At 40.4% G+C, this 16797-nt stretch overlaps 1 protein-coding gene across 8 annotated transcripts in view; it reads right to left on the bottom strand.

Moving 5' to 3' along the window:
* GULP1 (GULP PTB domain containing engulfment adaptor 1) overlaps nucleotides 1-16797 on the bottom strand; it is a 277029-nt gene that overhangs the window by 43397 nt on the left and 216835 nt on the right. For 7 of the 8 annotated variants that reach the window (XM_074967752.1, XM_074967757.1, XM_074967751.1 and 4 more), the window contains 3 exons: nucleotides 11854-11991; nucleotides 3580-3696; nucleotides 3038-3130 (listed from right to left, as the gene is read on the bottom strand). In XM_074967752.1, the coding sequence (XP_074823853.1) occupies nucleotides 3038-3130; nucleotides 3580-3696; nucleotides 11854-11991 (348 nt within the window). The remainder of the gene's footprint in view (nucleotides 1-3037; nucleotides 3131-3579; nucleotides 3697-11853; nucleotides 11992-16797) is intronic. The other variant, XM_074967758.1, reaches the window with a different exon arrangement.

The raw sequence follows: 16797 nt of genomic DNA, 5'->3' as shown, positions 1-16797 counted from the left end.
TCACTACCATACTGGCCCAGGTGCTGAGGATTGTTTCGCCTTCCCCACAGCAGTTCAGGGACCCGTTGAGTTAGGTAAGGAATTTAGGTCAAGATGTCACAAATTAGGCAAGTGTCCAGTGCAGGTACTCATTTTATGGGGTGGCAAGGAAGGGAGGGGGTCTGGTTTCCTAGGGAAGCTGGAAAAGGGAGTTGGGATTCTTAATGTCTAACACAGTGGGGAGACAGCCCTCTTTTTTCCAGGCCCTCTGACCCTCATGACCAGCAATGGGATAGGACCTGGTTGGGAAGGGAAAGGGCTGATGGCAGCCCTCCCAAATAGATGGAAATGATTAAGAAAAAAATGGTGACCAGCGCTGTACAATTTACTGCTGGGTGATCCCAGATAAATTAATAAAGGTGCAGCCTTATTTCAACACATCCATTGAATCTTGTCTTTGTTCCAGTGTGTGTCTGGGACAATGGGAATTGAGGTTTTGCAGACTCCGGGATCACACTCTCTTTGCAGATAATTAAATAAGTTTCAGTCATGGAAAATAATAGTTTATGTAAAGCACTGATTGTCTATTATATTTAACAATTTTTTTCTCATTCCATACCTGTCTCTTACATGTACCTGCTCATTTTATTATAATGGTAATACAAACAGCTTTGGCCTATTTGAATGACCTTCTGGGCATGCTGCAAAAGCTATTTGTTTGATAGGGTTTTACGGGAAGGATAAAGTTATGTTATGAGATAAGATATGAGAATGAGAAGTTTTCCTGGAGTATTTCTTTTTATTGCTGATTAGCTGCGATACACTGTTATCTCTCTTTGATTACTTAAGGCTGCTGGCTGGCAGAATTAATTTATATATTAATATTTATGCGGCTGAGTAGTTCTTACTGTAATTCTAATTATTAGAATGAACAGAACTTCTGTACGGTAATTCTTTCTTTTTAAATATTCAATCTAAAGAAATAACAAATAAATTAGAATAGGCTTATATTTGAAACAACATTTTGGAGATGATTTTTTGAAAATATAAGAATTAAATATGTTATTCTTGTAATTAATGGGTATGAAATGTAAATGTGATATTAACAGCTGTGTGTCTTATATTTACTAGCAAATAAAATAAAGAAAATAATGCGCAAAAATGCTTTAAATCAGTACTTTTAAGACTGTATTGCAGATTTCCTCACAGGCATTCTACCACACAAAATAACAGCTATCCTAAGGGTCAAATTCTGTTCTCAGAACCATGTGCCAGAAGTCACATTGAAATAATACACAGAAAACATATACACATTGCTACCACAATGCCAATAATAATAATACCCAATCAGCGAAGCGCATAATTTGGCCATTATACAATTGCAATCTACAATCTCATATGTTATTTGTACTGTTTAAGTGTCAAGAGGCCTCATCAGGTACCTGGGTCCCATTGTGATAAACCCTGGATGCACACATAATGAACACATGGTTCCTGGACCAAAAAGCTAAATAGGAAAATATTGGTTTTTGCTATTCTTGTTTCTTTTATAAGAAGAATGTATCTATCACAGGGTTACTATAAAAGCTGGTTTTGCTCTTAGACAAATTGAATGATTAGGTTTACCAATAAAGGATCAACTCTTACAGTTTTTATTAAGGAAAATATCCTGAATGAAGGCTGAGGATTTGGCCTGAGGGATTAGTACTTTTGATTGAATGCATAGTAAGTGGGAAATCATATACAATTTACAGTTTTCACTGAGTCCCTATGAAAGAAAGACCTTCATATATACAATCATATGCATTCCAGTCACATGTTACTATCACACTTGATGACACTATGGAGACAGACCTCCACAGAACTTAATTTCAGTATAGTGATAATACTGATAAATTATCATTGCTATAATAAACAGACTCTGGGGGCCTTCGTGGATCAAAATGTAGATATCCAGTTAAGGCTGATGCCAAGATGGGAACAAGATGAAAAAACTCACATTTTCAAAATATGTGGTAGGCCCAAATTTTAATTTACACAACTGTAAATATTAAAGAAAATACATTGTAAAATGTTTGGATACTTCTGTAATTCAAAAAATACTCTGACTTAAAATAAAAAAATAAAAATTGGCAAATTATTTTTCTGCTTGGACAAAAATATAGACTCAAGGGATGTAATTCTGTCCCAATTGACTTCAATAGGACCAGCATTTCACCATTGATATTTAGATTAAAAACTAATCTAAATATCAGTCTCTTTTCGTAAAGACTTGTATATGCACATCAACTGGTTTTTTTTACAGCTATGTAAATATATTTGAATACAATAAACTATAACTGCTTTAGAGCCATTAGGGTCAGTCTGCTAAACAACCTATACTTTTAATAATAGTTCACTAACACTAACTAAATCTGCCATTTAAAAATTCCATAAAAATCGACATCCACTGATTCTGAAGAAGGCAAAATATTTCCATGAATAAAGGATCTTCATTCGCTTACAGTCATAACTAGTGAGCCAATCCTTTAAGTACTTATTTGCGTGAAAGATCATAATGGCTCTTGGGCTATGTGATTCTACTAGGGAATTTCAGAAGAACATAAAACTTGTTAAAACAAGAAGTAAGTTATAGACAAAACAATAGATGTAAGTAACGATATGTTTGTGACAGAAAGTTATTAAGAAATCCTGAGTTACAAAGCACAGGATTGACACACTGAACCAGATCCTTGGGACACAGGACTTTGCTCTTCATCCTTAGGTAGTCTGCTTGTGTGTCTGAGAAAAATGAGTTTGCATATATACAGCAACGTTTGGGCACAACAGGCTGAGTTAAGGAAACATCATTTATTGAATATAACTTTAAATTTTCCTACAATTGTTGGTTTGTCACAATCTTACTGTTACTTAAATATAGGATTATAGTGTGTTAATAATAATAATAATCAGAAATAGCGTGAATACTGTATTTGTTATCAGAACACAAAGATGGTGTTAAATAATTTTAAGTTATACCAATCGTGGCTGGAAAACATAGTTGTATCCATGTACTTACTGGAGATGTATGTATTTGATTTATTCTTAACTGGTTTTCCAAATCTTGTACCTTATTTTTCAGTTCTATATTTTCAGTTTCTAGTTCTTGAATCTACAAAACAAACAGTCATTGTAACAGATACTGGGAGACTCATCCTCTGACGTATCTAATTTTAGCTATAAATCATGAATAACATTTTTATTTCTTTATTTATTTGAGATCTGCTATTCTTAACAGTATACTACAAACTAATTACCAAAAAACTAGTAATTGGGTTTAATAATTGATCCAAATGCCTCATTTTATTTGAGAATGAAATAAATTTCTTAGCACTTGTGAATTTTCAGGATGATGGAGAGATGCACACTGTTTTTTTCATAAATGCACTATAATTTCATAGATTATTGTTCTCTTTTTTAGTGTTTCTGGAGTCTCTTAATAATCTTCTGTCCTTAGAATAGTATTGAAACTTATGCTCCAGCATACTTCACAGAAATTTGTAAAAAATTACTGTAGTATATAATTTTCATGAAGAGAAGCAACAAATATGGATGACTTACTCTTTTCTGTAACCCTGCAATCTGTTTTCTTGTTTCAACATCTTTTCCTCCAGATTCCAGAAATTTCCTGTAAGCCAGGTCAAATGCTTGACCAATTGTTAAAGTTATCTCTTCAGCCTTTATACAAGTAAAATATTGGAATTAGCACATTAAGAGTATCTTATATAGTATTTTTCATTTCACAGGAGCACAAAACATATTACATAATTAGGGTCCTACCAATTTCACGGCCGTGAAAAATTTGTCACAGACCGTGAAATAAGCTCTTCCCTGTGAAATCTGATCTCCCCCTTGCTGCAAGTCCTGGCTGGGCTGGGAGAGGACTTATCCTTCCCCTGCATGGCTGTTCTTGCTTTCAGGGGGAGATCAGAGCCACCTTGGAGTGCCTCCCCCTGCTGCAGGAAGCTCCAGCACCGGAGGTTCCTGCAGCAGGAGGAGACTTGTGGAGGTGTATTCCCCTGCTCCTGGAAGCACCCTAGCTCTTAGCTGTGAGTCCCTGCTGCGCTGGGGAGAGACAGGACTTGTCCTTCCCTTGCATGGCAGCTCTGAGGAGAGAGTGAGGGGGGGAGATTAGATCTACTTCCGGGTACCTTTTGGGTTGGGACCCCCACGGTTACCACACTGTGACATTTCAGAAGTAAAAAGCTGAAAACATGAAATTGACCAATTTTAAATCTCTCTGTCCATTAAATTGATCAACATGGATCCTGAATTTGGTAGGGCCCTATACATAATATACAGTATACCTAGGTATTGCTTCACCTACCACTGAAATGAATTCAGCTTTGAAAAGAAACATGGCAGCCAGGAAGATAACTGAAGAATAATTGATGCAAATAAACTACAGGGGAAACTGCTGTAGACAGAATGACATTATCTATGTTGCAGTGTACATTATGCTACTTGTACATTATGCTACTTTAATATCTATAAACAATGTGCTTGGGTCTGTTTTTGTTGCATTTTCATCTCTTGAAAGTGGCTGATGGCTGTAACTTTCTTTTGTTAATGAAATATTTTTATTGAATTCAGTTTTTTCTTTCATTGCTTTTAGTTAGGTTTCAAAAGTCTATATTATAAAAATAGGGTATTGATTTCCATAAGGTCGATATATCTATATATCGTATGTCTGTGCTTAAGTATTGAAGACCACAGGTGCCAAACCAAACCAAATCTGTGGACGTCCATGCAAATAAAATAGTTTCTCTCTTCATATTTGAGAACTCCATACATAATGTTTCAATTCCTTTTACATAGGAAAGATTTTACTTTGGATAACTTTTGCAGGGGCAAAAACCCAACAACTGTTAATATTTTTGGAAACTCGGTTAATCCCAGTAATCACCATTACATGGTCAGCATTTGTTCAGTTTTCTCCTTGTACTTAGAACAGGAAAAACTGTGGCATATATGTGGTCTGTTTGTTGGAAAACAGATTTTTTTTCTGACAACCACTGAAACAACTGGATTTATGTCAACCAGATTAGACTATTGGTTTTCTTTGTCATTGAAAAGCAAAGAAAAACATGGGAAAATATCAAGGCAAGACTGAGATTTTAATTTTGAAAGCAAGTAGAGACTTACCCTTTGATAACTTTCTGTAATACCAAGTGCCTGATACAGGTTTAATCATTTTATCTGCTGCAAATTAACACAACAAAGTGACAGTTGCTCAGAATTACCATTACCAATCAGCTGCATTTTGACTATTTTAGAGAACAGACCTATATTTACCACTAATTAAATAATGGTAAATTGGCATTTGGGAACATGCAATGCTGGCACTATGGGCACTTTCCAGGAAATGTGTGTAGATTGGAAGGGAAGGCACCAACCTGAATGAGCTTCTTTGGATGCTGAAGGAACTAACGGACTGGAAAGAGGGAGGGTGCAAAACTCACTTCGGGGACCACAGGGGTAGACAGAAGTGTCAGAGAAAGAGCAATAGTGAATGAGATGGGAAAGATACGGTCAGGAATCAGGGCCTGCAGCAGAGCCAGTCTCCAGGCAACTTAACGAGTGCAGCTAGCTTGTAGTAGCTTGTAGTAGGCTGTCTGATTGGCTACACTGCCTGACTGGTGGGAAGAGAGTCAGCAGATTAGCTCTTGAGCCCAGCAGCAGCAACAGTTTGGCAGCTGCTCAAAACATTCACCCATGGCTGTGATAGCTCCTGCGTTTGCTTGTTCCCAGCCTTGCTCTCATCTTGTTCCTAACCACCAGGCCTGATCCCTATTCCAGTTGCTAGGCACGACTGCCATGTCCCAATTTATGACAGTTTGAGCAGCCAAAAAAATCAGGGAACTAGAACTCATATGGTGAGCATGGATCCTACAAAGGCCAATACCTCTCTAATGGAAATAATGGGAGCCCTACAGATCTTGCAGGCCCAGGTTACCACTCTGAAGGCATAGAACACAATCCTGCAAGCTCAGGCCATGCTTTCAGCTCCAACCCCCACTCCTCACGAGCCCAAACTCCCTCTGCCTGACAAGTTCAATGACAATCAACACATTTCATGGACTCCTAAATCAGTGTTGGCTCCTATTTCAGCGACACCCACAGTCGTACCCCACTGACAAAGCCCAAGTGGGACTGATTATCAGCCTGTTTACCTGGGAGGCCCTGGCTTAGGCATCTCTGCTCCTGGAAAAATCAAGCCCACTTCTGGGCCACTTTAAGGACTTTATTTGTGCGATGGTGGTGATTTTCAATTACCCAAGTCAGGAGCGTACAGCTGAAGCCGCACATGCAGCTTTGCAGCAGGGAGGCTGGCCAGCTGCTAAATGTGCAGCAGAGTTCCGATGCTTGGTAGGAGACACCTAGTGGAACGAGGCTATGTAGTGTTATCATTTCTGGCTCTGCCTAAATGGCAATATTAAAGATGAACTGGTACAGGTGGAATCGCCATCCTGCCTTACTCAACCTAGTCATCAAAATCGATGAATGCCATCGAGAAAAAAAGATGGTCCTCCTGGCTCCTGCCAGCCCTGCTGGCTCCAGCCCCATTCCCCCATCACCAGTCCCTTCTCCATTGCCTGAACCCATGTAAGTCAATCAGGTTCAGCCCCGCCTCTCTGACACAAAGAAGAATCGACACTGGGCATTGGACCTATGGGGTTCAGTGCTGGGTTGGCATCTTTCCCCTCACCCCAGCAGTCCACGCCTATTCTCATCCACTGGTACCTTGATGATGGCCAATCAGCAACCAACACATCTTCAACTCCCTTTCCAGTTCTGGCACCCTGTGATGCCTGACACCCACCTAGAGTAGGTGGTGGATTCAGTGCCTCAGGCAGTTTCATGGATCTGGAATTTGCCCAAGCACACAATATCTCCATCCAGCACAAGGACTCCCCCAAGTTAGCAAAGTCCACAGAGCTCTCATTTCTTTTGTCATGACCAGATAGCTCCCTTAGAGTTAACTACCCGTTGAGGCTACCCGAGAAGTCCTCCAGTTTGAACTAATTCATTCACTGCATTCATCAGTTGACAATGGCATCCTCTGGCTCATCTCCCATGACTTGTACATCTGCTGGCACTCAGGCATGGTGTGCTTTGAGCTACCATTTTTCCAATAGTCTTGTTTCCTGAGAGCTAACTGGAGATCAGAATCCTTTTGTGGCTTACTTGGTCCTTCAAAGAATTCAGAGACATGAAAATAGGATGCAAAGGCGACCCCAACAATCACCATGACCACACTCAAAAGCTTCATGGATTCCTGTTAAATAGCAACACTATGTCGATGTGTTCAGCAAAAAGAAAGCCAACGGCCTCCTGTCCCCTCGGAGCTATGACTACCCAATCAGCTTCTAGCCGAGAGCAGAGGTTCCCATCAGGTACATTTTCTTCCTCTCTGAACTTGAACTATAGGTATTTCGGAGCTATCTTGAGTAAAACCTATAAAAGAGGTTCATTTGCCCTACCATACCCCCAACAGGAATCCCAGCTTTCTTTGTGGTGAAAAAAGATGGTTCCTTCCAGCCTTGTGTGGACTACTGGGCTCTGAACAAGATTACACTCTGAAACTGGTACCTCTTACCACTTATAAGTGAGCTGTTTGAAAGTTGAACCTCCATGGACCTTATAACCTGGTAAGGATCTAGCAAGGAGATGAATAGAAGATCATGCTGTTTGGGTGCCCCAGCGATCTTCCAGAATTTAATAAATGACATATTAGGGATATGCTGGACCAGTTTGTCATCATTTACCTGGATGAGATTCTCATTCTCTCTGAAAGTCAGGGCTCCACAATCATCATGTGCGCATTGTCTTGGAGAGACTCCGCCAAACCACCTATGCATGAAGCTTGAGAAAAGCTTGATAAGATCACAGTGATATATCTTTTCACCTGAGGGATACACTGGGAACCCACATAAAGTGGTGGAAATATCCAACTGGGCTGCAGCCAAGGAGGTATGAAGGGTGCAGCAATTCCTGGGGTTCACTAATTTCTAAAAGCAATTTATTAAAGGATTCTCTAGCCTGGTTGTACCCATAACAGTGTTCTTGCACAAGGGGGCTCAGTTTCCCTGGTCCACCCACGCTCAGACAGCCTTTGATCAACTGAACAGAACATTCATCTCAGCACCCTTCCTGATTCACCCAGACCACACTAAACTATTTACAAATACTCCCATACCATGAACCTACAATCAAAACCGCTAGGTCTCCTCCAGCCTCTGCCAACACATCTGCAGCCTTGGTATACTATATCAATGGATTTCATTGCAGAACTGTCATGCTCACAGGGATACACATTAATCCTGGTTGCACTGATCTGCTAACAAAGATGGCACACTTTATCCCAAACTGCACCTTTCCTACCACATTCGGACTCAGCTTCACTCTTCCTAGAAAATGTTTTCCATTACAATGGGTTACTGACTGGCACTGTATTGCACCAGGATCCCCGTTCATTTCCTGATTCTGGTGGGAATTTCTCAGACTGGATGAGGTGAGAGACTCACTTATCACCCAAAGACCAATGGGCAAACAGAGAGAGTCAATCAAATCTTGGAGCAGTATCTTTATTGTTTTCTCAGTTACCATCAGGATGATTAGCCTTCTCTGATGTGCTACTCCAAATTTGAATATAACAATGCAATCTACACCTTGACCTGTTAATAATTAAACCACCCTACCATAACTAAGGATACGATTTAGTTATGGAGGTCATGGATTCTTTAACGGACTTCTGTGACTTCTTCGGCTTCAGCTGTCAGTGGCTGTAGCTGGGGTTGAAGCCAGGTCTGTGCAGCCCAGTCCCACAGCTCGGGTCGGGGCTGTGCCCCCTCCCTTGGCGGTGGAGCTCAGACTGTCAGTCCCCTCCCATGAGGCTCCAGCTGTCATTCCTCCCCTCCGCCCCCGGTTATTTTTAGTAAAAGTCGCAGACAGATCACGGGCTCCTATGCATTTCTGTTTTTTGCCTGCCACCTATCCATAACTTTTACTAAAAATAACTGAGACAAAATCTTAACCTTAACCATAACCTGTTGATTCTTCCTAGATGAGCCATAGTCCCACTATACCTTGTGTTTATAATTACATGAAAAGAATGTCATAGTCAATAGGTCATTTTTTTCTTGGTCTATAAGTACCCGTTGTATATAAAGGGGTGCCTATTATTATACATGTGGATGGTAATGGACAAAATGACATAATTGTTAAGGGATACACATAAATGCATGGTAACTGAAAAAATTAGTAACTGACAAAATGGACAAGGAGCATTTGGTATAGCAGATGTGTTCTGGAATCAATGTAACAGCAAACCATTAAGTTATGTGTTGACTAATGTCCAAGTCATTAAGAGCTAAATATGGTTACAGACGTTATTAACTTATTGATTAGGTCAAGCTAAGAATATTCAAATAAGCAAAATGTCTGCAAAACCAACACTGGGGAAAACATGAGGATTTTTCTGGGTTCTGAATGAATATATAAAGGGTGATTTTAAGGAAGTTAATCAAAAGTGAACTGAAGTACACTGCCATCACGTCTCCATTACAGAGATATACCAATCTCTGTAGTATATATATATCTCCTTTTTCTGCACAGTGCTGTATTAAATATTACTTGATTGTCTTACTTAAACAAAACATCAACTGAGTTAGTTATTTGACATGTTTTATTGACTACAAACACATAACAGACCCAATATAGCCCCTTCTTTACAGACTATAGCTTTCTCTCCCACTTTCACAGAGCTACCCATAAATTCCCCAGTGCTAGGCACTGTGGATTTAGCCCCCAACACGTATTGGGTGCACCAAGAGCTCAACAAACACTTGAAGCCTGCCAAAGAAGCCTATAAAACACCACATGGATCAAGACCATCAGGCTGTCCCCAATCTGGCCACAGGGACATGGTGTGGTTCTCTGCCCAGAACCTTAAATCAAACTACCCATCTGCCCAACTAGATTACCAATGCCTGGGCCCCTTCAAGATTATAGAGTGGATAAACCCAGTGACCTTCAGGTTACAGTTGCTTGAGTCCTCAAAGAGCCACCTTTTCACCTCACACTTTTAAAGCCCTACACCTAGAACCTATACCCAAACCACTCCAATCTATAACAGTTCTCGGACAGGAGGAGTATTTGATCCACTGAACCCTCAACTCAGCACGTTAGGGGAAGGCTCCAGTACCTGGCAGACTGGGAAGACTACAGTCTGGAGTAGTGGTCTTGGGAATGGGCAGAGAACATGCACACTCTGGACCTATTGCAAGTGTTCCATCAGAAGTACCTGGAGAAACTGGGCCTGGTTAGGCGGCAACCTCAAGTGTGGGTATTGTCAGGTATCAGGCCCTGCAGAAGAGCCAGTCTCCAGGCAACCTAACAAGTGCAGCTGGCCTGTAGCAGGCTGTCTTATTGGCTAAACCACCTGATTGGGAAGTCAGAAGACCAGCTCTTAAGTTCAGCTGCAGCAGCAGTTCAGCAGCTGCTCAAAGTATTTGCCCACAGCTGTGATAACTCCTGTGCCTATTTGTTCCCAGCCTTGCTCCCATCTTGTTTCAGTCCTGCTCCTGCCTTTGATGGTGGACTCAGCCTTTCCTCTGCCTTTTCCCACTCCGGTTCTGACTCTTGAATCCAATTGTTGACATCTGACTCTGGCTCTGACCTATGCTCTGAGCTTGGGTGCCTTTTCCTGGCTATTGGCTCCTGTACCAACCACAAGGCACAACTGCTCATATTCCCGTCGCTGAAAGGTACCAGCATAAAGAGATTATCGGAAGGGGAGAAGAAATGCACCTGAGATCGAGAAGTGATCTGTGTTTATTGCTGCCCTTCCTAAAAGAAGAGAGAAAGGAAGACAGACAAAAAGGTAGAAGCGAACAGAAATGTACAGTGAGTATACACATTGTTACTGTATTGACACTGAACTATTGCAGATGAATGACAAGATCACCAAACACACTCTATAAGCAGTACGGCAAAAGTTTATATAACTGTATCTAATGTTATAGAGGAAAAAAGATGTAATTTTTGTCAAAGTCAAGAGTTTTTTTATATTCTTCTAAATGAGGCATGACATAACAGAGATCCTGAGCAACTGTGAATATTAAACATCCCTTGTCATTTTTCATATGAATGGGTGCATTAGTGCCAATGTCCTAGTTAAATACCGTTAGGCAATTATTTTCTGCCTATGTAAACTCCTATTGTTTCAGCTGGATACAGTATTCTTCACTTCCTGTCCCAAACTATTCTTGAATGTAACTGTACATTGTTGAACACTTGCCATGTTGTACCCCAGAAGTGACTGCATTTCAGTGGTGTGTGAAATGATTCTTCTAGTGGTGTATCAGCACGTGGGTGACTCAGCAGAGTGGAGGATGCCTACTGTGCAAATCCCATAAGGTTATGTATGTGTACTGCACAATAGTCCATGTGGCTACTTCACATAGTGTGCGGCAGTAACCTCCACATGGCAGCTTTGCAAACATTCCAGAGCCTGGAGGGAAAGGGATCCTCTCCCCATCTTGTGTATAAGCCTGGTGGTTGGCCCAGGTAGTGAGGCTGGGTACTGGGAAGAAGATTTGCCTCAAGAAAGAACATTGTGACCTGAGGTGAAAAAGTATTAACAAAACGTTTAATTTAAATCTGTAATAAACACAAGTACAATTTTAAAGGCTTCTTGACATGAAACAGTACCTCAAGCTGACCCTATATAAGGGGCTGCCCAGCTGCTCGTTTTATCCTCTTCCTAGTACTAATTTCAAAACACGCCATTTGAGACCCCCCAAATCACTGTAAAACATCTGACATACTTACACACTTTTCACTGTCAAAGACATAGCACAAGTGTTTATTTGACTCAGAATCTTTGCATATGAAGGTAAATATCCTCTTGTCAGTTTTATCATCAGCACAAAATGATATCCTATGAAGCTGGCAATTGTGCTGGACTTCCTGCAAATGACAATAGAATGATCACATTTGATGAGTTAATTTTTTAGTATTTTATTCAAAAAATTAATACTCTACACACCTAGATGTTATAGTAACATGATGTTTACTTTATTGTGACAAATTTATTGTGACCTTTCCCTCTTTTTAGGAAATTATATTGCATCATTCAATGTGCATGTAGTTACAAGGGAAGGCCCCTGCTCTGCAATGAACTTTGTTCATATGGACCTGTGCGGAACTCATTGCAGGACAGCTACCTAATTTTATCAATTAAACCTTTATTGTAGTTTGAAGAATTCAAAATTTGTTTAAACTGTTAGTGATCATTCTAGCTAATACTGAGTGCATCTGAGGGCTGGTCTTCACTACTGCAGCAGGGATTGATTTAGTGGGTCTAGTGAAGACTTGCAAACTCGATGGCAGAGTGCTCTCTGGTTGACCTTGGTATTCCAGCTCTCCGAGAAGAGTAAGGGAAGTCGACCAGAGAATGTCTCCTGTCGACAGAGTGAAGTGAAGACACCGGGGTAAGTCAACATAAGATACGGTGACTCCAGCTACGTTATTCACGCAGCTGGAGTGGCGTAACTTAGGTCGACTTACCCCCTAGTGAAGACAAGCCCTCAATCTCTTAAGAAGCAAACCTTAAAAAGCAGAATCTGCAAGACAAAAAAGGCTTACAAATGAGAATGGATAAAGACATCTGGAATTATTTAGCCCTGAGAGAAGTAACTAAGCATTTAGATTAGATAAAGGTGGTTGTAAAATTGGGTATTGGAAAACAGCAATAAAATTCGTTAATGGTCTAGATGGTTATTAATTTTTATTTCTAGTGTAAAAGTGGTGAATCAAAACCAGCATCTTACACCTATAACTGAAGAGGGGAAAATAAAACATACTAGTAACTATCAGAAGAGACAAGACAAAAGAACAAGAGTGTACAAATGTGCCTAAGAAACATCAGTGTAGAACTTTTAGGTTTGTAGCAAACGTGATAAATCATGTGCCTAGGAGAGTAGTGATTTTGAGTGTCAGACCAGAATATAATAACCTCAGGATTTAATATGTTTGGGAGAAGAGTTAACACACACAAAACACAGGGCATCTGGGACACTTTTTGCGAGAACGAGTTAGTTGAGAACTTGAACACAGAGCTTTTTCTTGGAGTTCTGATGTGCTATGCCTGAGAGTTATAAATTGTGTTTTGCTTTTTCAGGTTAACATTTCTGCTCAGGAGTGTTTCTACGGTAATTATACTTTGATATGACATCCTGTACCCAGCAATTAATATCTCACCCAGCAAAGAAGTAACCTGATTATGGAGTCCAGACCTTCTTGACACCTAAAAGCCAGGAGAGATTTAATTTGGAATAGTACCCAGAAGAAACTCCCTACATGTTTGTAGTCTGTGTGTGTCATGGCAGAACCATCTCAAGTCACTATTCTATTGTTAATATCAAAGAAAACAATTTCTGCAGAAACTATGGCTTTTCTTATAGAATGCCTTTTGTAATTCTAAATGTTTCTGTTGGCAACAAATGGGGTGTTTTGCAAATTCCTTCATGTGGTTTCTATGAAAAAAGGAACACATCCAAATCCTTCCTCTTTATACAAGTACATGCACATTCTGTCAACTCAAGACATATATTTTAAAGCACACACAAGTTATACTGTGACAAGGGCATGGCTTCACTTCTGTCTTCTTGCCTGCAGAAACTGAGCAAACTCCACCCGTGTACACTCAGTGACCTTTCATTTTATGTTCCCTCCACCAACATTGTTACAGTCCCGATGGAACAGTCGATTTACAATATTCACAGTGCCTTTGGTCTCCCATCTCTAAGACCTCTGTGTGAGTGAGCTCAGCTAGCCCTGTTCCTCTCTCTCACCCCCTCTTGGCACCTCCTTCCTGTGCCTCTTTCTCAGACCTGGGCTGAGGCGCTAATTAGATCTTTATCCCACCCAGCCCACAAGCCTGATTAGATAATTACCCCAATCAGCATCCCCTGGGGAACTAATTAGCATCTAAGTGAGCAGAGTACATGCTGTCCTGCACTCTCCCCGCCTCCCCTTCCTGTACTCTGTCACACACACTTAAAATACAATCTTGGAATGAGACGTGTGACCATGTGAACCATTGTTTTTGATGAATGGGACTAAAAATACCCCACACTACTGCCCAGTATTTTCTTATGGCCTAACTGTTTAAAAGGTGGCAATGAGAGTGTTCTTAATTTATAAGAGCCTGGCAAAATTACAGAAATAGAAAGAATATTTAAGATGCTAGTATTTTGTTTTTCTCAGTAACCCTCTTGGTGTTTTATTTCATTTGGCCGGTAGCATGGGAAAGCAGTACCAGTTATGAAGGAAAATATTGCAGTTCCTATGTGAGCTATTATCTACTTTAAAAATTGTGGATTCCTGTGCAAGGATCACAGATGGCCGTTATCTCAGCAGGGGGGCACTCAGCATCTCCAAGAATCAAGCCTCACATAATGTGCTTAGGGCCACAGACCAACAGCAGAACCAAGACTATAACACAGGATTTAAGTCTTTCAAAAATTTCTCCATGTTTTCACTCTCTCTCTCTCTCTCATGTTCCCCGTTCCCAGTCTCTACACTCTCTCCACATCCATCCTCCTGCGCACCTTGTCCCCCAATAAAATGTCTCACACACACTGAACCTCTCTCTCTCCTGCAGCTTGCCAAAAAAATCACACATGTTAAAACTATTTTCCTCATTTACCTCCTGGCCAAAAATCTTAGTCACATTCTTTTCCATCCATGCTGCTTGCGCTCTCTTCACCACATCCCTTAGGGTCTCCCTCTCCTTCCAAACTGGTCTTATTCCCATCTGTTTTCTCTCCCCCATCAAAAGGCTCTCTCCCCTTCCTATTTTCCGCATCTTCCCAATGCTCTCTCCTCCCTTTCCCATGCTCTAGGCTCTCTTCCTCTCCCCTACATCCCAAGACACTCTCCCAAACTCCTTCCCTCTTGGCTTTCTCCCATTCTTCACTCTCTCCACAAAGCTTGTTCAGCTCTCCAAACTTTACCTTATACTCTCTCCATCCACCCCTTTAACAACAGATTGTGTTTCCTCGTGTTCCCAGTGCCGCCTCAGTGTGCAGCCCAGAAGCCTTCTAGGGGAAGAGGTAATTCTGTGCAGCCACTGCCAGCTGCTCTCAGCACCCCATTTAGGAAAGGAGGAAGCAAGTCTTCCTTGTGTTTAGGGAGATGGGAGGGAGAAAAGCTCTTTTATGTTTCCTCTTCAACCTTTGGGTCAGTAAACTGGAGGGGGAAAGAAAATGTTGAGGGGACTGTGCCAGGCACGACCATGTTCTAAACATGTTTCTTTCACTGATTTCCCTGGGCAAGTTACTCTCAGCCTGACAGCAACTGGGAGCCAGGATGTCCCTGTGTTATAATCTTGGTTCTGTTGTTGCTGTGTGGTCTGAGCAAGTGATTTGGGGCTTGATTCTGTGAGATGCTGAGTGCCTCCTTCCACATGGGCTTGGCATCTTCACCTTTCATTGACCTTAGTTAAATCACCTCACTGAACTGGGCCCCAACCTCTCTGTTTCCCCACTTTTAAAGTCAAGGGTTGTTCAACACTGTATAACTCCTACATTATTTGGGCCAGGGGACATCTTTTGTGTTTGCACAGAACCTCCCAAAATGGAGATCTGATCTATGACTGGGGCTCCCAGGAGCTACGACAATTAAAAGTAATAATAATATTAACAACATGCAACCCAGTTTGGGGGAAAAAAGATTCCTTCAGCTACCATGACTCACTGTGGTCAGTAAGCTAATTAAAATGAATTATTCCCAACAAAAACAAAGAGAGAAAAAGCGATTGTTATAACATCTGAAAAAGATATCCATAAACATTCTTAAAAAAATCCCTCCACACTGATTAAAAGTGAGTTCAACTATTTGTAAACATAGTACAAAGGGATAATGTGTTTGTGTTGGAATAAGCTATTTATCCTCTATTTACAGAAAGCACAATAAATGTGTTCCTTTTGATATTGTCATAACACTGCATGTATTTTAAATTTGCTTTTGCTGAATTGCAAAGGAGGGCTTCATTCAAAAACTGCTCCTAGTTGATTTCTACTAAAGCTTGTTACAACAATATTTTCAAGAGTTTAAAATGTCTTGTTCCCTTAGTAACTTGTGTCCCACCATTTTTGTAAAGCTCCTTATAATTCTTTCTGCAAGGGATTAACATTTTTTGGCACGTGTTATTTTTAAAATGGCTGTAGCTAGGACAAAGATTTGAAACCACTTTTCATCCCACAATGTCACAAGGAGGATACAGAACTACAATGAAGTCAACTTAGTGTTGCTGGGGTTTTTCTACCTACCAACTTTGCACCCGCTGTCACTTAAAGGGTCTCAAGCAGAAAGGTTTGCAAGTAGAAATGTCCTAGAATTAAAATTGGCTTATCTCCAACTACAATATTATACTGAATTGCAATATTCATCTTAAAAATAATAATACAAAACACAGCAATGTATAGTGCTTATTGCAATTCAAAATTTAATACATGTATAAGAGTTTAGTAACTGTAGAATGTTGAAAATTGTTGAATAACTAGACCTACAATACTTTTAAAATCTGTTTATTGGCATTTAAGTCATTATTCCTCTTTGAATTCAAGGGCAGATTTTTTGTTAAATGTAAGTCAAATTACATTTTCAACCAGCATAGGGAGACAATGAACTACAATACTGTAGAAATGACCACAGTTGAGGCCATATTTCACCAAATCAGTACCTGCCATTGTTACAAAGCCATACCTA

Source organism: Natator depressus, chromosome 11 (assembly GCF_965152275.1).
Source record: "Natator depressus isolate rNatDep1 chromosome 11, rNatDep2.hap1, whole genome shotgun sequence".
Taxonomy (NCBI): domain Eukaryota; kingdom Metazoa; phylum Chordata; order Testudines; family Cheloniidae; genus Natator; species Natator depressus.
This window is presented reverse-complemented; position numbering and strand designations above follow the sequence as displayed.